Source organism: Poecilia formosa, unplaced genomic scaffold (genome assembly GCF_000485575.1).
Source record: "Poecilia formosa unplaced genomic scaffold, Poecilia_formosa-5.1.2 Scaffold533, whole genome shotgun sequence".
Classification (NCBI taxonomy): domain Eukaryota; kingdom Metazoa; phylum Chordata; class Actinopteri; order Cyprinodontiformes; family Poeciliidae; genus Poecilia; species Poecilia formosa.
The window spans coordinates 80,671-102,000 of record NW_006800472.1 but is presented as its reverse complement, the minus strand read 5'-3'; the positions used below and the strand labels follow the sequence as shown (position 1 = coordinate 102,000).

General features: G+C 36.1%; 2 protein-coding genes and 1 pseudogene across 2 annotated transcripts; all 3 read right to left on the bottom strand.

Moving 5' to 3' along the window:
- Positions 1-2,082: 2,082 nt before the first annotated feature.
- On the bottom strand, positions 2,083-3,666 carry LOC103129299 (C-type mannose receptor 2-like). The gene is made up of 3 exons (XM_016664959.1): positions 3,293-3,666; positions 2,756-3,109; positions 2,083-2,506 (listed from the first exon to the last, which is right to left on the bottom strand). Exons 1-3 carry the CDS (start codon positions 3,663-3,665, stop codon positions 2,169-2,171), a joined length of 1,065 nt encoding a protein of 354 aa, XP_016520445.1. The 5' UTR covers position 3,666; the 3' UTR covers positions 2,083-2,168.
- Positions 3,667-6,425: 2,759 nt separating this feature from the next.
- Positions 6,426-8,043, bottom strand: LOC103129286 (C-type mannose receptor 2-like). Its single transcript, XM_016664955.1, has 3 exons — positions 7,664-8,043; positions 7,205-7,561; positions 6,426-7,084 (listed from the first exon to the last, which is right to left on the bottom strand). Exons 1-3 carry the CDS (start codon positions 8,037-8,039, stop codon positions 6,726-6,728), a joined length of 1,092 nt encoding a protein of 363 aa, XP_016520441.1. The 5' UTR covers positions 8,040-8,043; the 3' UTR covers positions 6,426-6,725.
- An 11,869-nt stretch (positions 8,044-19,912) lies between these two features.
- LOC107834156 (solute carrier family 12 member 3-like) lies at positions 19,913-21,313 on the bottom strand (annotated as a pseudogene).
- Positions 21,314-21,330: the final 17 nt, after the last annotated feature.

Here is a 21,330-nt window from a genome sequence, read left to right as displayed (position 1 = left end):
AAATCTAAATAATAAAATCTATGTATAAGATCTTACCCATTACAGTAAGCAGAAACAGAATCCACTGCATATTTACTTCATCCATCTATTTTGTTGAGAGATAGACACTAAAGAGGAAAAAAGCCAACATAAAAAAACAGGTATTTTCCAGAAATCCCTCCTACTAAAATATCTACTTGCAATGTTTTTAAAGACAAACTTACAACTTGTTTTCTCCTTTCACATGGATTCAAAATGATCCAACAGCTTGATGTTTGGTTGTAGACCGTCCTCAGTGAAATGCTCAGTGCCTGATGGTGATTCTTGTTTTAGTACCAAGACTCTATTTGAATATTCAAACTTTAAAAGAATCTGATATGCTGTTGTTCTACATCCTGGAATCCAACACAAATGTAATGTCATAGGTAGATATACGTCAGGTTATTTCCTAATCCGAATTTTCCAAAGGTTTTTGAGTATCAGGTCAGGTTGTGTCACATTACAAATGTTCTTTGATCAGGATCAATTTAACTGTAGATATTTTTAGGCAGATTCAGTACCTAAAGTATTTGACTAGAAGTAATAGTCAAGTTGCTGTAGAGAAATATAATACATTTTGTTGTAGGAAATTCATGCTTAGGGAATTTGGTAACATAAAAATATTTGTCAACATATGACTGCACATGTAGGCACATGTGCAGTAAAACTGACCTAGTGATCAAATCCAATTTTACATAGAAAATTGACTGTACTGAAAATATGTCTTGATGTGCTTCTGTACAATCACAATAAAGACAAATAATAATAAAAATAAAATAATAGTGGCTTATTATTATCTTTTAAACATTTGATGCTGCAGTACAGAGCCGAGGAGAAACGCACCTGCGTTAAGATTTCAATATTAACATTTATTTTCCACCCTTTTGTCATAAGAATAAACTTGAAACAAAAAAAAATAATGTGACCGCTGCTCTCTGGTGGCTTTATGTGGAATAGCTCTACAAGAACAACTGAAGTGATAACACAAGAGTGAAGAAATAACTCAGAAAACCAGAAAAAGATTTTATCGGACATCCAAAGGAATGTCCGTTTTCCCTCTTTATTCTCATTTAGTGATTCATTATTTTATTTCACAGTTGTTGTTTTTTTCATTTCAAACATATTATAGAATTTTTTTTTACCCATTTTACTGTTTTTGCTGATAAAATCACAACAAATACATTTGCCTGTGTTTTATCTTGCACTGCAAAAACAGTAAATCTTACAAACTATTTTTGGTCTAGTTTCTAGTGCAAAATTTGCAGCATACTTGAAATAATACAAAACTTACAAGTAACTTTATAGCACGTTATGTGAGCTCGATTTAAGTCAATAATTCCTTAATATTGATACTTACAAGTTAAATAATCTGCCAGTGGAAAATGATTATAACATGGGGAAAATCTGTTGATTCGTAAATCAAATCAGTAACTGTGATGCTGTCACTCAGGGTGAGTTTAAAATATTTTCTCAGATTATTTATTCTAATCATTCAGCTGATGAACATCAAAGCACCACACATATTTCCACCCCGTTCTTATTTGATTTCTATTCCACCACTCTGTTTTCCATAGTGAATGTGGGGCTATGTTTACAATGAGCTTCAGAAAATGTAAAAAAAAATAATCTAAAATTGGACGGAAGTCCATTAAAGCATAAACTCTGTACAAAACAAATAACAAATGCAGACACCTATAATAAGAAGAACAACAAATGACTGATGATATAATCTCGGTTGGTCAGGGTGTAAAGGAAGTTCTGCGAGAATGACTTTTTTACCGATGTTAAAACTCACAGATGTTTGGCTGTACCTTCTACCATTTCCTGACATAAATTGAAAACTGGTCCCACTTCTGCTATGATAAAAACAATTTATCATAGCAGAAAAATGCATATGTACATGCTTTTGCTATAAAAGACTCCAAAGCAGGGTTATAATTTTCATTGTAAACCTTCACAGCAAATTGTTTAGAGTATATTTTACACTAAGTGTGAACAAACTCCGTGATCATTTGGGTCAATATAATATAACAAAGGGCGGGTTCTTTACAGGCCTTGGAACTGCAATTACACTACACTATCAGTAATTTAAAAAAAAAAAAAAAGAAAATGGTAGTGAATAAAAACCTTGTAAAAGCATTTAGTGAGATTTAAATCTTACAGATAAAATTAAACTCCTCTGTAGCATTTTTATTAAACCATCTATGTTGTCCTCTGACATCCATACAGCCAGATATGTTACAGTCATCCGTCGCTCCGTCTGAGATGTTAAAGGTGGTCATCCCGGGACAGACCCAGAACCAGAAATTCAGAGTACAGTTGAAGCGCAGACCCATCCAGACGTAATCAGTCGATGCGTTCTTGACTTTCTCCTGGATCCATATCTGATCATCCATGTTGGTGATGGTGACCAGGTCATGGTGGTGAGTTCTGCAGTGGTTTAAGGCCTTTGACCAGTTCATATTTTCTTTGACCAGGATCACTTTATCTGTTTCATGGCACAAACATGGAATAACTAGGTTAATATGTGTAAGCACATAAACAGTGTCAGTAAATTTCCAAGTTTATGCTAATGTCAAGTAAATCTATTTGTAAAATTATAGAAAACAAAAGAAATGCTTTGAATTTTTCATGTTGAACATTAATCCCATTAAGAAAACATTAAGACTCCTATCAGCAACATGAAAAATAATCAGATTAATATTTAAAACACTTTCCAATCCAAAGTAAAACTCACCATCATAACAGATGAAGGGTTTTCTTTTATCACAGTTCACATTCTTCCATCTGCCTCCATCATCAAACACAGTCATGGCACATTGACCACTGTTGTATTTCTGATTGTTAAACTGTAGATTCCAGTGTCTGAAGGAGAAACTGCTTCCATCTGACCACCTCCAGGTGTCTCTGAATAAACCGTTAAGTATGTACTGATTTTGTCCTACAGAGCTGCATGCATTTTTGAGTTGCTGGTGCTGTAGCTGCTTCGTTCCACTGACCAGGTCTGTGTGATTCTGTCTGCAGTAACTCTGAGCTTCTAGCCAGGTCTTCTCTTCTTGAATCAAGTGATATGTCTTTGATTCATTGGTTTCTATGCAGTGAAAAGAGGAAACCAAGGTAAAGAACGCTTTACATTTCTAAATAATAGAGTGAAAATGTTGGTAAATATAAGTAAATAATTCAAAGTTAATTAGTTTTCCATTCCTAGCACAGTTTTAGCTTAGTTCATGATACTTTCACTAACAAACTAACAACAAAGGGAATATATTCTTACCACTATAGCACAGAAAAATGTAACGGTCATTACAGGACAAATCTCCCCACTTGAGGGTTTTCCACATAAACCCACAATTTTCAACTCCTCCACTATCATTTGGTTCACTTGTTGAGGGATTCCAGTTTGTCTCACTTTCATTGAAATCCACTTCAGATTGAGACCAGTACCATGTTCTGGTACCATGTGTTTGGTCATACAGACCAATCCAAGCTTCCTTCTTGTTTCCAGCTGGGATGTTGATGAGTCTCTTCATGTCCTTCATGTTAGTCACTGTGACCAGGTCAGTGTGTTTCTCTCTGCAGTACTGCTGAGCTTCAGTCCAGGTCTTATTCTCATTAATGTAGTGAAACTGATAGAGCTGACAGTCCATGAAGCAACACTGAGCTGAAACAGAAAGAAAGCACAAATTGAGCCAATAAGACAATTTAGTTCCAGTTTCAATTTTACAGGAATCAAAATGTGTTTATAATTACGTTATGAGGTATTTTATGAATGTAAACTAACGTCTAATTAAACGCCGTTGCAGTTATATGGTTACTTACCCATCAAAACAAACAGAAACAAATTCCACTGCATGGTTCCTCTGTCAGAAGATTTTAGACTGTTTTGGTTCAGGGATCAGGAAGGTTGGTCTCTGTTGGACAAATTAATGTATTTACACAAGTTGTGTACAAGACATTTATAAACTACAGGGTTTTATGTATCAGTAATTTCTTCACTTATTTCTTCATAAAGTGCAGATAGTTGTATTTAATAATTAGTGTCTAAGTCTTGAATTAAGGCATTGAGGTTAGTACATTTGTTGGCTGAAGCAGGGATTAGTATTTAATTCTTGTAACTGTGCACCATGTCAAGTCACTTTTAGGCAAAGAGAAAGTAAATTGACTCCACGACCAAATAATTGTACCGCTTTACATACAAAAATATTTAGAGGTTTGGTGGTGTTTGAAATTCTCTCCACCATTTAGTTGGATCAACTTGTGTTGCGGCTCCAGACGTGTTACAGTTATCCGTCTTTCAATCTCAGGATTAATATTTGTCACAGTACCAGCCACACCCAGAACCATATTTGCTTTGTCAGATGGATTTATAGAGTGTTTTGTTTAAAATGTAAGGAAGGTTTGTCTCAATTGGACAAATTCAAATATTTAGATAGTTTGTCCACTGACAACAAATCCATCCACCAGGTTCTTTTATAATCAGCCTTTTACACATGCTTAATTGTTTTATGTATATTTTTTATAATTAGAGGAAACTGCAATATTTACACGCAAATTATGCATCTTCAATGATAGTTGGGAACCATGTTAAGTCCATTTCAAATGTTTCTGTCTTTGTAAATAGGAAAAGAAAACTCTACAACTATACACAGACATCCTGCTGCTAATCCAGTCATACGTGCATGTTTATTATATTTCCTTCCTCCACAGAGATAAAACTTACATTTTTCCCTTTCTTGCTGGAATGGTTGACTTTTCTCTTGTTTTGCTGAAGGGAGTGCTCTGCAAAATGCCCAGGCGTAGTAACAGAGATCACTTTTGTTGGCTCAAGAACTGCATTTGAATATTCCCCTGTGAAAACATGTCATGCAGGTGTGCNATTTATTTAGCAAAGAAGCTGTTGACAGAGTTAAGCTCCAGGTGGATGAGCCGCTCCGCCTCATCACCAGCTTACAAATGCAGGCAAAGCTTTTGACGTTCTGCTGATATCAAAAGTTATACCTAAAACGATGTCGAAAAAACACAATTTTGCAAATGCAGTATTTCCGTTGAATAAGAAAGGCAAGACAAATTCTCCCCCCTGTTCTTTCCATCCATCCCTTCAGCTTAACAGTCAAAATGAACTGGTTGAACTGGTTGAACTGGTTGAACTGGTTGGACCCAGTTCAACCCACACGTAGCCCACAGTCATGTTTGGCTTTCCCTCCTGGTTCTGCTGCTCACTCAGCTGGATCTGAGATAACCAGAAGATTTTAATTCACCATTTTACTCTCCATCTGTAACTTATTACCCAGAATTTCAAAATTTAAGATGACAAGACTGTTAAATAACTTCATTGCTTGTTATTTTTCTATTTTGTGTTATTTCCTGTTTTGAAGCATTTCTTGTTCGGTTGCCATTTTCCTTGTTTGTTCTCAAAACAGAATTTCCAGATTCGCCCACTGGATATTTCCAAAAGCCGCTCAGGCTTTCATAGAGTTTCCTTGTTTGTTCATAAATAGAACTCATTACATTATATAATTAGCTTTTTCTTCCTGGTGAAAGTTTCTAACATTGGACTTACAGAGAATCCAGATGTACAAACTGCTTCCTTCTCTCATCAGAGTTCCTGTTTTTAGCTGCAGCATTTGAATATTGAAACTCTGAGATCAAATTCCCAAATGGAAAACTTTCAGATCTGGATGTCAAAACATCTTTGTTTTATAAAAGACTCAAAATTTAATTTTTAAAATGTGTAATTTCAGTGGAGGTAATTTTATGAGCTTTATAGAAAAGTGTGCAAAAATGTAATAAAAATGGTATAAAACTGAATATTTTCCAGGATATTTACTGGAACTTTTATAAGTTTCATCCATATGAATATCCTCAACAAATGTGATAGTTTATCCTTGTGTTTAAACTGCATCAGCAGATATGTTGCATAATGGAAATTAAACCACCATCACTATCGTTACATCTACTGAGAATTTAGATCAAATATTTTAACCCTCCAATGTTTAGCATTTTTTTATTGTTATTTCTCAAAAGCATCTATTAATATATTATATTATTGCTGTTAGCCTTGTGGTAACCTCATTTATGCAACAATAATAACTTATAATTGATGTCCACCAGTGAAATCCAAATTGTGAGCAGGGGTGAAGGAAAAAAATATATCTTAAATCTAATGAATAAATAAATCAGTAGATATTTTTGTTTTACTTTATTGTCGTTAGCTTGAGAATATAAACATGGATATTATTATATTAAATTTAAAACAGTTATATGTGCTTTGAGAAAACAGAACTACATGATACATATACATCAGGGATTCCATCAGTGTATTATAAGCCTGGCGGGCCACCAGGCTTTACTTGTGCCGCCACCAGCCTTAGCATTATTTATTTTTTTTTTTAAAGAATTTCTAGTTGATGTTTGGGTATTAGTCTTCCAGTCTTCCAAAAATGTATAGCTATCAAATTATATTTTCAAATTTCCTGTCAACTTTAAAGATTTTTTAACTCAAAAAAATGGCGGGTGGCTGGATGAATGACTGCCATAGCGCCCTAATCACCGTGCTTAGAAAGTTTTCTGGGGGAAACCCTGTACATATGACGTAAAACACAACAAAACCCAAACCACATAACCTACTATGTGAAATCGTTTCCTTTTCTACATATATCAGCATACATGTACAAGAATATGAGAATAAGTGCTGTATAATACAACACTTATTCCCCTGGTGGTTGTTTAGAACAGATGAAGTTAAACATGTCTGCATCATTTCTTTTGAACCACTTATGTTCTCCTCCCGTCTCCATGGCTCCTGACATGTCACAGTCGTCCATCTGTCCATCTAAAGCCCAGTTCTTATAGCTGACCACCTCATCACTAACCCAGAACCAGAAATCCAGAGTGCAGGTGTAGCGCAGACCCATCCAGACATAATCAGTTGATGCCTCCTTGACTTTCTCCTGGATCCATCTCTGATCATCCATGTTGGTGATGGTGACCAGGTCATGGTGGTGATCTCTGCAGTAGTACAAGGCGTCCTCCCAGGTTTTATTTTCTTTAATCAGGATCACATTATCTGTTGAAATAAGGAAGAAAAACATCTAATCTGTTGTTTTATTCTGGTTAATATTGTAAATCCATACATCCTTCCTTCTTTGTCCAGTAATGTACATGCAAATACAAAATGACATCTCACCATCATAACAGATGAAGGGTTTTCTTTCATCACAGGTCTCATTCTTCCATCTGCCTCCATCATCAAACACAGTCATGGCACATTGATCACTGTTGATTCTCTGATTATTAAACTTCAGATTCCAGTGTCTGAAGGAGAAACTGCTTCCATCTGACCACCTCCAGGTGTCACTGAACAGACCAGTAAAGATGTATCTTGAAATTGCAGTCGTTAAATTTAACCCATTGTTCACTTCTCCATCCTGTAGCTGCTCCAATCCACTGATCAGGTCTGTGTGATTCTGTCTGCAGTAACTCTGAGCTTCCATCCAGTTCTTTGATTCATAAATCAAGTGATATTTCTGTGATGAATTGTTTTCTGTGAAATAAAGAAATCAGAGCACAAAACACTTTCACATGTAAGTCTTGAAATAAACATCATTGAGAGGATCTAGACAAAAACTAAGGACTATTTTCTCACCACTATAGCAGAGAAAATTATGCTGTTCATTACAGGATAAATCTCCCCACTTGAGAAAAGAAGGGGAATCTTTCCATATAATCCCACAATTTTGATCAGATTTGAGATTATTTGGTTCTCCTGTTTCCCAGTTTGTCTCATTTTCATTGAACTCCACTTCAGGCAGAGACCAGTGCCATGATCTCTGAGCGTTTGTTTGATCACGGAGACCAATCCAAGCTTCCTTTATGTCTCTTTGTGAGGCATAAAGTCTCTCCATGTCTGTCATACTAATCACTGTGACCAGGTCAGTGTGTTTCTTTCTGCAGTACTGCTGAGCTTCAGTCCAGTTCTTACTCTCATTAATGTAGTGAAACTCATAGAGCTGACAGTCCATCAGATGATTCTGAGCTAAAAACAAAATAAAGACAAACTTGTTTTAAATCACATTACATCAGCTTCATGTTAAGGAGAATAAAATGTTTATTGTGTTATCATCCAATGATTTGACGAGGGAAAATCAAATTGCAATGATTTTAGTTAAAATCTAAATAATAAAATCTATGTATAAGATCTTACCCATTACAGTAAGCAGAAACTGAATCCACTGCATATTTACTTCATCCATCTATTTTGTTGAGAGATAGACACTAAAGAGGAAAAAAGCCAACATAAAAAAACAGGTATTTTCCAGAAATCCCTCCTACTAAAATATCTACTTGCAATGTTTTTAAAGACAAACTTACAACTTGTTTTCTCCTTTCACATGGATTCAAAATGATCCAACAGCTTGATGTTTGGTTGTAGACCGTCCTCAGTGAAATGCTCAGTGCCTGATGNATTTGCATGAATGAATGAAAGCAAGCCATGAAATATTAGGAGAGTTGAGGAGGAAAAAAAATACACCAAGTAAAACAACAATGCAGCCCAACAATGAATATATCAAGCAACATATCTCAACTTATATTTAAGCAAAATACACAGGCAACAGGGCTCAAAAAGCACCTGTGAACAATTAAAATGGAAAAATGTTCGGTAAAGTCTGTATGAGAAAGTAATAGAAAAGTAACACTCACTTGTAAATAATTGCTTGTAAATAATATCCATGTATCTGTCCTGAGTTGAAAAGTAAACATGGTTAGCAAAATAGCTTGTTGTGCTCAGAGCTAGCTGTTATCCACTCCTAGCGCTCATAGCTACACTCTTTAAAATTAGGCACTTTTTAAAGTGGGAAACTGAAGTAAAACCTCAATAATACCCATAAGCAACTCGTTTGTAGAATAAAAATTATATTATAGATAAAATTAAATATGATTAAGACATTTTACGCTTTTTCTTTTCAATTTTCAAGGGCTAGCAGAGAAAGCCATTCTGGCCACATTATTATTCTCAATAATGGACTGGTGACTTGAATTATAGCCAATAAACAGACATGCAGCCACTCTCATTCAAATGGCAGCTTAATTTAGAATCCTCAATTAGACTACAAAGTGTATTTACCTCAGATATCATTCATTGTAATTTTTTTAATTTTCCACCATAGTTTCCCTTTTCAGGTGCAGAAACTCATTTGAGGACTCTGTTGGTAAAAGCACCAATATGTCCGTATACTTGCTTTGACACGGTTCTCATGGAAACTAGTTCAGCCTCTCTGTCTGAACCTACTGGCGTCATGTTTCATTCCTAACAGAAAGTCAGTGGTTGTTTTGAAGGGTTGCGATTGGCTGACATAGGTGCTAGCTGTGCGCTATTCTCGCCCTACGCATTTGGCATGTTTAAAACGCACAAACGTGTTTGTAAGCCACTCTGTGTGATAAGTTAAATCAGAAAAAGAAAATGTGTAGTATTGTTTTTATTGGTTGCTCTTTAAACCAAATGTGTCTAATGAGCTAAATGGGTCTATTTATGAGTTAAATTTAGCAGCAAAGGTTGGTGAAATTATTTGAATCCTGTTTCCTGCTATTATGAAAACTATATTTCTTAGCTGTTGCTGGAGTTACCCTCAGAGCTATATTTGTCCTGTTTTTCAATTTTGTCAGACAGGACTTTCATATATATTAGAAATAAAAATTTGAATTGCAAAATGCGACAGTCAAAAGATTTTTCACACGGGAAAGTTTTGAACATTAACAAACACTTCACTTTATTGAATGTAGTGTCAAAACAAAACATAAAATTACATATATTTTTTTTATATTATATGGAAAACACATTTGAAAAAATGAAAAAAAGATCTTGCCTTATAAAAAGCAAGATCCTAGTTATTTTCCATTTTAGTAAAAACAGAATAGAAATTATTCTGCAACAAAAACTAACTTTAAGCGTTTTCATAATTTCAGTGCATTTTATGATTTCAGTAGAATTAGGAAAAAAAAACAGAAGAACTTTTGCTATTATCTGTGGAATTTTTGTCCTTAACCAAATGAAGAAATATACATTATTGAGACCACCAAATACGGACAGTCTCAATAATAGCTTGGATAAAGCCGTCCAAGATGAGAAACGCTGGTTTAGGAGGAAGAGTTGAGTAGATTTACATTGCCATGCTTAATTCCACAGAATTCAAGGAGAGGAAGTTTGCAGTGGTGCAGCAAAGTGAACAGGAGGATTCTGGGATGGTTGGAGAAGTAAAAACCAGTAGCATATTGGGTTTTGAATGATGACTCCAAGAGGACCAAAATGGGAATCCTATTCCCACCTACGCAGCTATCGAGTTGCGCCGTGGGAAGAAATGGTAAATGCCTGGGGAACCGTGATTTTTTTTAAGTCAGTGTTGACTTGACTTGGTAAGCAAGTCAATGTTAGTACTTGGTTTCTAAGTGGCAAAGTCTCTAAGTCAGATGTTGAAAGCTGTTTCAACCGCTGAAAAATTCATTGTTTTACTCACCAACCAACAGTTTCTTTCAGGCTATGTGAGGCCTTTAATACAACATGGAGGATCCACAATAAGTAGCAAAATCTAACCAACACTAAGTCATCTTAGTCTTGGCTTAGACTAAGATGTCCCTAAGTCCTAGAGATATCTGAGAATCCACTTATACCAAAATAATGTCAATACTAAGCTAATATGACAGAAGCAAATGGTATAAATTTGAGATATAACTCACTCAAGTACATTTGAGTGATAATGTAATTTCACCAGAGAAAACAACTCAAAATATATATATTTTTTACAAATAAATATTTCTAAACAAAAAAAAAGAGAGAAAAAGCTCAAAAATGCAATTGTACATATTTTTTGGCATATTGATGTCTTGTTTTTTTTGTTTTTTTTTTGAGACCTTGGTGTAAAAAAACACCTGTTTGTAACAGCTGCTGGCCAAACCCGTCTCTTAGACTGACTGNTATTCCCCTGTGAAAACATGTCATGCAGGTGTGCTGTTCATTTGCATGAATGAATGAAAGCAAGTCCTGAAATATTAGGAGAGTTGAGGAGGAAAGCAACCTTATCTAAAATATTAATCTTATATTTACCATGACTGACTAGTTGTCATCCTTATTATCTCGGACACCGGCGGAAGATGTGCAATCGCAGTGAGATTGAATGATCGGCTCAAACGAAGCTCAGGTAGGTCTTCCTCTGGGCCCAGTCACTGGTGGTGGAGCGGAGCTTGAGAGAGGAGTCTTGAGGGGACCGTCTGGGAGACTGGTGGTGGAAACGGGGAGGAGGTGGGTTGAAACACAGCTGAAGCGGGTGGATCCGTGGTTGCTTCGCCTTTTTGAAGGAGCTCTTGCCAGTTGATTGGATCGAGGTAGAGAGGTGGTGCCTTCCTGATTGGCTGGGGTGAAGGTGTGGTGATAGGTGATGCCTGAAGAGTCTTACAGGTTGAATTTTCGCCTAGGGCTTCATTTTTGTGCGATATCTGCTTTTTTATATTTGATGTAACCCATCGGGTTTCGGTCAGGGCCAAGCCGTCAGGACAATGCAAAAACTATGCACCATACCAAGTCAAAGGCATCCAATAATGTGCAAATAAATAAATAAATAATGAGAATCCACTTATACCAAAATAAAGTCAATACTAAGCTAATATGACAGAAGCAAATGTTATAAATTTGAGATATTTATAACTCACTCAAGTACATTTGAGTGATAATGTAATTTCACCAGAGAAAACAACTTTTTTTTTTGAAAATAAATAAATATTTCTAAACAAAAAAAAAAAAGAAAAAGCTCAAAAATGCAATTGCACATATTTTTTGACATATTGATGTCTTTTTTTTTTTTTTTTTGAGACCTTGGTATAAAGAAACACCTGTTTGTAACAGCTGCTGGCCAAACCCGTCTCTTAGACTGACTGTGTCTATTGTTTTAGATTTTATATTAGCGGGCTTCCTGGGAACAGCTGAGATACAATGAACGTAATGTCAATTTCTCTAATTTACATAATGTTTCCTGGTGTCGACAGATAACTGCTGATAGGATTCAGTAAACGGTATATTTAGCCTGTTTCCTAGGTGCAGAATGTAAGATAAAGATGTCAGCGTTTGACCTTTACAACACTGGCACTGAACAGGCACTGCTATGTTTTTTTAATGCAGCCAACAAACACTCCTTGCCTTTTAAATCATAACTTTATAAGACATATAAGAAATTGTTGTTTACAAACAAGATGGTATACAAGTAAGACAGTCTCTTTTATTTAATAAATAGGAAGTACATAAATGGCTGAATATACTGTTCAGATTGTTGTGCTAAATGATGAGCTGTTACTGAGTGAAAGAACAAATAACTCAAATACCAATCAAAATAATTTATAGTTATTTTCCGTCTTAAAACTCATCTTTAAGAGGACATGAAATGAGAACAACCTCTGTGTTGTTAAAGAATGGAGTCAGCTTATCTATGGTTGCTTGAAACCTGATTTAAAACCTAAGATCAAAGTCTGTGTCAAAACTGATGTGGAGTAAATTTGTCTAAAGACAAAATGATTCTCGGTGATCTGGGTCTGAGACGGTAGTGAGATTTGGTGGGGCACAACTCTGAAGAAAAAAGTGCTTCCAACAGAAGTGAAGAAGTGGTCAAATGAATGAAAAGTACTGTAAGATTTAGGATGTTGAACATATGAAATTAAATTCCTCATCATCTTTCATGTTGAACCACTTATGTTCTCCTCCCGTCTCCATGGCTCCAGACATGTCACAGTCGTCCATCGGTCCATCTAAAGCCCAGTTCTTATATCTGACCACCTCGTCACTGACCCAGAACCAGAAATCCAGAGTGCAGGTGTAGCGCAGACCCATCCAGACATAACCAGTCGATGCCTCCTTGACTTTCTCCTGGATCCATCTCTGATCATCCATGTTGGTGATGGTGACCAGGTCATGGTGATGATCTCTGCAGTAGTACAAGGCGTCCTCCCAGTTCATCGCCTCTTTGGTCAGGATCACTTTATCTGAATTAATAAAAAATGAACACCCATAGATAATCTCACTGTTGTCTTCGTTTAGACTTTTACTCTGAACTAATGGCTTGTCAAAAGATTTATTTGAAAAGAATATCTCCAAATTTCAGTTATGATCACATGTCTACATTGGTGTAAAGTCAAATGAGTATGTACCTGTTTTATGTGGAACATTATATACAAAGCCGTAATGTTCCACTTTTGAAAATAAATCTGTCAGGCTATTCATTGGCACTTAGACGATAATTCTGATTGCTTTGTGGCCAGGACATATTAAAAATAAGAACAAAAACCTCACCGTCATAACACATGAAGGGTTTTTCTTCATTACAGCTGGCAGTTTCCCATCTGCCTTCATCATCAAACACAGTCATGGCGCACTGACCGTCATTTTCCTGCTCGTCATCAAACTCTTCATGCCAGTGTCTGAAAGAGAAACTGCTTCCATCTGACCAGCGCCAGGCATCCCTGAACAGGCCGACAAACATAAATGTGTTCACGGACTTGATCTCTTTCTCGAGTTGGGGATCCTTTAGCTGGTTTGTACCGCTGACTAAATCTGTGTGTTGGTCTCTGCAGTAACTCTGAGCTTGGAGCCAGGTCTTCTTTTCTTTGATCACTTGAAATTTCTTATTTTGCTTACTCTCTGTGGAGGAAAGAATGTCAAAGCACAACTCTTATTTTTTCAGTACCACTTGAAAGCTGAATATAAATTCAGGACTAACCTATTTTATAAAAAAAAAAATAAAACAACTATAATTCTAAAACTAATTTAGCATCCATTAAAATTATCCTCACCATCAAAACAAACAAAATAGCTTGTGTCTTTGTATTCTCCTTTACAAGACACGTCTCCCATTTTGAGGTCATTGCGTAAAAACCCACAATTTTCAGTGTCTTTGTCATTCGGTTCTTCTTTGTTCCACGTTATCTCACTTTCATTGAGTTCCACTCCAGGCAGAGACCAGTACCATGTTCTGGTACCATCTGTTTGGTAGAACAGACCAATCCAAGCTCCATCTTTTCCCTTCTTCATTGAACTGAGGAGTCTCTCCATGTTGGTCATGTTAGTCACTGTGACCAGGTCAGTGTGTTTCTCTCTGCAGTACTGCTGAGCTTCAGTCCAGGTCTCTTTCTTTTCAATATAGTGAAGCTTATAGAGCTGACAAACTGCTAGAAAACAATGACCTACGCATAAGAAAAATGCGGTCATTTAACTTAATTGCAAGGATACAAATAAAACTATTTATAGAGAGCATTATCAGAGTTGCATTAATTTCAAAATGGTTTTCCACCTCCAACATTAATTTGAATAGAAAATAAACTTCAGCAATCCCACTAGCACTTGTACAATGGCGTATTTGGGCCAAGTAAAACAACAACAAAAAAAGGATATAGTCACAGTATTGTGACAATATGTTCATATAATTACAAAAAATAACATTGAAACAATAGGAGAATATAGTCATATTAATTCCAAAGTAAAGTAATATTACCAGAAGCAGGTCATAGTAACAGTCATTTGAGCAATTGACATGACGCCGGCTCCGCCCCCATGGTGACGTAGAGCAATCCTCCCCCAATCATTCCAGGGCACTTGTCTGCAACTGACCAATCAGCGTTCCAACTACAGTACTCCAACAATATTGACCGTATCTATCATATAAGACACGCTGCAGTCAGAGAGATTTTGAGGAAAATAATAAATAATCACAGTTGTCAGTGGATAATATTAATTCCCGACAGCCGTTACCCAGAACGTGTAGAGGACGGAATACAATTTATTACATTTCCCAAATCAAAAAGGAGTCTGAAATAACGCAAGAAATGGATCATGGACTGCAGCCCACCTCACGTCCAGTTGAATGAAGCTGATGGACGGGAACTATCACGTTATTCAGCATGAAAGTAAAAGGTAGTAAAAATCCCTTTTTTTTTTTTCCTTTTTGTTATAAGGACACTTACTAATAGCTCCGTGCTAACGACTTAGCAACTCACGGCTGACGGCGGTGTCAAATAAGCACAACTCAGTTAAATTAAAACATCAATGCTAAACATCTAATCATTTCCAGATCAATAAGTGAAGGTAGTTATCTGGATTTTATGCGTGTAGATTCCAACGGTGGCTCTATGGCAGCATCAAAGCTTAACCTGCAGTAACTGCTGTACGGAAATTTAACCCTTGTATGTAGAAATGGGGTCCAACCGACCCCACACACGTAAAACTTGTATCATTTGCCATAGTCCTCTACGTTTGCCTCAGTCCTCGCACACACAAGGATTAAACACCGTTTCGCTACTGTTTATTTCTAAGCATTTTCCCGAAGACAGATTTTCACAAGCCGGTATTATTTAAGTAATTACTCACCTATTTTGTACGTGCAAAATGCGTCGACAGCGTTCAGACTCACACTCAACCAGACTTTTTTGTCCCTCATATTTCTTCTTGGGCTTTATCGTTGATTTCTTCGTTATTTTCCGCTAATGACCTTATAGACCTGACATAGGATTAGTTAGAAAATGTTCTTGCCCACCGTCTTTGCCTCAGTGTTGGTTTACAAGGCAAAAATGACTCAAAAAATGTATCGGATAACGCAATGAGGTCCGTTAGTCTGCCTTAATAACAGCTGGCTTGTCGGAGGACAGCTCTACTTCCGCAAGGGGGCGGGGCCATGTCAATTGTTTTGAAGTTCTGCTATTGATAAATCAGATGCTGAGTATAACTACTTAAAATACTAAAGTCTTCATTTTACCGCAGTGGTAAGTCATAGTTCTCATAATATCAACTTGATTCTTGTAAATTATGACTTCATTTTCAGAATATTATGACTTTATTCTTATATTATTACAACTTTATTCTTGCATGAGATATCAGATGTTACTTTTTCATCAGTTATTTTTATGATGTAGAGCCACTCACCCATCGAAATGAGCAGAAAAATGATCCACTGCGTGTTTGCTCTGTCCCAAGGCATCGTTTTATCCTTCTCTTTGTCTTAATGTTTCCCAAATATTTGCCTCTGATAAATAAAACACATACGACAGTCTTAGATTTTTTTTATATAAATGTCTCTAATAAAAATAGTTGAAAGCTCCAGATCTTAGGAAGAAAAAAAAACATACTTCTTCAAAATCTAAACTGATTTTAAGATTTTGGAAATGTAACATTTGGAGAAAAAAAGACAAGTAGAAAATAAATACACATACAGTTGCATCACTTCAGCTGATACAATGTCAAACTTTAGCTAGAAGAGAAACTTACATCTGGTTATGTCTTTTTCGTCGGGTGGAAACGATGCTCTATCTCAGTGTGCCGTTTCCACACAATCAAATGCTCACTTCAGCTCAGGACAGACCCCCTTTCAGCAGCAGCATTTGAATGAACAAACATTTAAAATATTGCCGTAACTTGGGTTGATTATTTACAAAGGGAAAACACACTGACAGCATGTTAGTGTGGCTGGATGACTCCTAAGGAAAGCAAAACAAATCATATTTAAATCGTGTTGAGCATTTATTCAGAGTTAGAAATTTAACTGAGGATAAGTTTCTAATTGCAGTATGATTTAGAAAAAACATGCTACAGTATATCTTCTGGGAAATTGCATGCATTTCTCTGGTGAACGTCAGTATTTTTTACAGTCAAACCTTGACGCAGTTTGAAACAGAAAGATTTTCTTGTAAAAAGAAGACTGGCGCAGTTGGTGAGTTTGGAGTGATTTTGGTTTGAGGTGGAATCAGGATCTCCTTACATCTGTGCTGAGAAGATGAAACACAATGTACCAACACCAGTAGATGTCATAGCGCTTCAAAAATTAACGCCATCTGTAAATATTTGGACTGCATCTCATGAGATTTAGATTCTGTTCTTTTCCATGGTTCCTGCAGGGCTTGATTGAAATACAAATGAAGGAAAAACTTCATTCCATTACAGTGGCCATAATATTTAAAAATTTAAAATTAAAAAAAATTCTTCCTGTTGGTCTTTTGTAAAATTCTACTTTTGGGGGAGTTTTTTTTTTATTATTATTATTAGTGATCAGCCATAACAGTCTGAATAACTGAACACAAATACCTGAAAAATGTCACTGTGTGAAAAGTTGGCTGTCAGGATCTTGGGTTGTTTGAGTCAGTTTTGGGTTTTGTTTATTTCTGTGTTCCTTAGTTCCTTTCCTTTGATTAGATCAGCTGTGTTTCTGTTTTTACTTTGGTTCGGTCCTTTCTTAGTGATTACAGTTTATTTTGTTTAGTTCTTGTGTCGAATCTTTTCTTAGTTACTTGAGTTTTATTATGTTTCTTATGTTATTCATTTCCTGGTCCCCAGTGTATTTCGCTTCCTCTCTCTTTCTCCCCTCACACATGTAACCCGATAGCCAATCAGCCCAGGTCTTTTGTTCCACACTGCAAAAAAACATCTTCAATTTACGGTAAAATACTGGCAGCTGTGATTGGCAGAATTTTACCGCATTTATGCGGTAAAATTCTTTGGTTGCCACAGCGGCTGATATAAATTAGAGACACTTTTTTTTTTACAGTGCAGCTTTCACCCTCACAATATTGAAACCCTTCTCCTGCTGACACTCCTTGCTGGTTCCTCCTGTTAAACCCCGTTACCAGTTTTATCCTGTCTCGTCCTCTTGTTACCCTGCTGTCTATTTTCCCTGGATTTCTGTTTTTGTTATGCTCTGGCTCCCTGTGCTCCTGTGGGGGTTCTTTTGTAAGTTTATTTTCATCAAAACATTCAACACGCTCCATGCCCCCAGCCCCTGTCTGCATTTTGGTCCATCCATAAACTCACCATTCATGACACAGAGTTCATTTCACTACTTATTTTCTCATTTGTTTTGGTTAAACCCATTTTTTTGTTGTCTAACTCTATAAAGGTGACTCATCACTACAGAGCAGTTTGTTTTCCCGTAAACAGTCACACGTTTCCCTGTGTTATCAAAGGCTTTACCGTTTTCTGTTGAATGGACTCTGCCAACTGAATACTTGCTCTAACTCTTATACCTTGCCTGAAAAAACATACACCAATGTTTGCATGGATATTTGTATGCGACCGTTGACGAGTAGATGAGCTGGATCGCAGGAGGCCTGTTGATGAATTAATTTTACTGGAATCTGTACTGATGTTTGGGAGTGGGAAGATCATTGATAAATATTTTTGTGGCCAAAGTTAAATGATTTTTTTTTTTCTTTTTGGAAAATACAATTTACTTGATCATTTTTCATGTCGTATTGTGTTTAATGTGGTTGTTGTAGCAGTTTTCCCCAGTCCGGAAAGAATTTTTCCCAAATGAGACAAATAAAGATACTAAACTTTTTAATTCACCATCAGTAATATAAAGTGTACACAACAAAAACTCTCTGTATTTAATATTTTAGAAAAAATGTACACAGCCAAAATATACATGTACAAGTACTAGTGCATTGTTATAAAGTTAGAAAGAAACAGAAAAACACATAAAGCCATTAACTGCTGAATTAACTGACATTTTCTATTGTTTGAATAATCATTTTTGTCCCTTTAGCAGAGCTTTCACATCAACAAAGTGTATATCATATACGAGTTAAAGACACAACCCCTGATTGTACTTATAATATGAACATTTATACATTGCTACAGTTACAGTATGTGCTCAATCGATAACAGTTCAAATAAAAAAAATTTGAACAAAAAAATGGCAAAAAAAAAAAAATCATTGCTTTTGCCAACCAAACCGTTTTACTCCAGAAGTCATTCAAGTCACATTATGTGGCATTTCAAGAGAATGGAATCCAAATTCCCTGAATATATTTCAATTTTTATAATGATAACCTTCCTATTGCTCAAAGAACACTTGCTACAGTATTGGCTCAAGATGAGATGGTAGGAATATCTTTCAAGTTTGTCTCAAGAGCAGCAAAATTATCAGAACTTCCTTAAAATCCGGACAAAATATTGTCAGGAAAATCTTGTATGGAGTAGCCATTGATTAATTTCATTCACGACCCAACCATTTCTGTGCATATATGTATTTTTTTTGACTTTTTGATACTTTTTTTCAAGCTTCTTTAGGATGTGTTTTTTACATTTTAAGTTTAGAATGTGAGGCTAACGGGATCCTATAAAACACTCCTGTGTAGTTTTGAGTCTGATTCTCACCTCTTCCTCTTTAAGAACCAAGAAACTCAACTATTGGTTGAACAGAAATCCAAAATTAAGATCCACAAGAAAAAAAAAAAATTCATTACATGAAGTTACTGCATATTTATGCATTGTTGTTAACTCATTTTACTCCAGCAGGAGCTACAACACCTTTTCTATAGCATTAGCTACGTCTCTTTTTGTAATAATATTATAGACATATACATATTTCAACATTTCATCTCGCTATTATTCGTGGAGAATTATTTACAGAACAGTTCTTCATTCCTATTGCAATCCCATGTCTAAACATGAAGTTTCACTTAGAGATGCTCTGATCCAATATTAAACATCGGTATCAGTTCTGATATTGGAAAAAAAAAAAAATAAAAATTCTAGATAAGGTATCAGTGACAATGTGTCCGGTTCATAGATCAGCCAATTCTATGCTTTGTGCTCTGAGCGCCGTTGTTCTTTATTAATTTTATATTACATTTAAAATGACAAGCTGGGGTTTCTGAAGCATTTTAACCCTTGTATGTAGAAATTGGGTCCAACCGACCCCACACACATATTTTCTTTCAATCAAGTTATATTTTGAAATGAATATTGGTTTAGAACACGACTGAACTGTGCTACTTGATTCGTATTTTTGTATCATTTGCCATAGTCCTCTACGTTTGCCTCAGTCCTCGCACGCACAAGGATTAAATAAGGTTTGTTGCAGTTTACTTTTCACTTTTTCACTAATGTAGTCAATTTATTGGGCAATGCTAAACCTCAGATATCGGTATCGATATCAGAAGTGAAAGAAGGTGGATCGGTCCATTGCTAGTTTTACTGGCAGTAGAACGTGAGGACGTTCTGTTGGTTTCCTCGTATCAACACGGCGGGGCAGTGAAGGCCACACGTCAGAGTGTCCAGCCAGGCCATATACAAAGCGCTGGGGCAATCGCTTTGAGGAACTGGAAGGCTCCTGCGAGGAAAATACACAAATAAATGTGTCGGTAAATATACGATTCCATCAGTTAGCTGTAAATGCTTTCTTCATCCAAACATTTTCAGGTGTTTACAATCTATACTCACACTAGAACAAGAGCGGTGTGTTGAGAATTCTTCCGAATGATTTCATTCAGCCTCACCTTTCGCTCAGACTGTAAAATGTCAAGAATATATTGGATATTTTTTTTCTGCTAAGACGTAGTTTTGCCTCAAATGTTTGCTAGGAACGCCCACCTTCAGCTTAAAGGCCTCAAATTGTTTGTCAGATATCTTCCAGGGAGCGCTTTGTCTCAGCTCCTGCACTGAGACGCCTTCCTGCTGTTCATCATGTAGCCTGAAGGGGGCGACGCTGTCCACAAACCTGCTCAAGCTGAAACAAGGAAGCAAAGGTCAATTTTCCTGTGAAGAACAAACACACTGCCTGGAAGTGAACACATACAGATGGAAACCTGTGAAAGCGAGTGAGTCTTATTGGAACACTGTTATGTTGGTATATGAGACAAATGGATTTTCCCAATATTTTAAACCAACAGTTAAAAGTACCAATGCTGTAGATCAGTGTTTTTCAACCTTTTTTGAGCCAAGGTACACTGTTTTAATTGAAAAAATCTCGAGGCACACCATCAACCAAAAATGCAAACAAAGATACTCTGTAGTCGCCTATATTACATATATAGTCATTCTTATCAAAGTGTCTTGAATAGGAATCAAATAAACACAAAAATGTATTTTTATCACATTTTACATTTCTTATTTCAAATTGCACGTAACATGTCCACTTCAAAAATACACCTGAACAGGGCCACAACACTGGTGTTAAATTTAAAGAAGTTGTAGAAAACGTCAGTGATTTACAAACTAATCAACAAGCATTATTTTAGCCAGAATTCAGAAAATAATTATTATTCTGAAAGAAGCAATAATATTTGGGAAAGATTTCATTGTTACAATATGAAGAGTTGCATGTACAAAATATCTGTATATTTTACCCATCTAATGTGAAACCTGTGCATGTTTGGATGAAAACAGCTGATTTCCTGGCAGAAACTGAAGACAAAGCTCTTCCTCAACAGCTCTCAGTCTCTATTTTTAGTTTTTATAGTAACCAGGCTTGAGAAGCTCACTTCACACAGACATGTTGTGGGAAATGGACT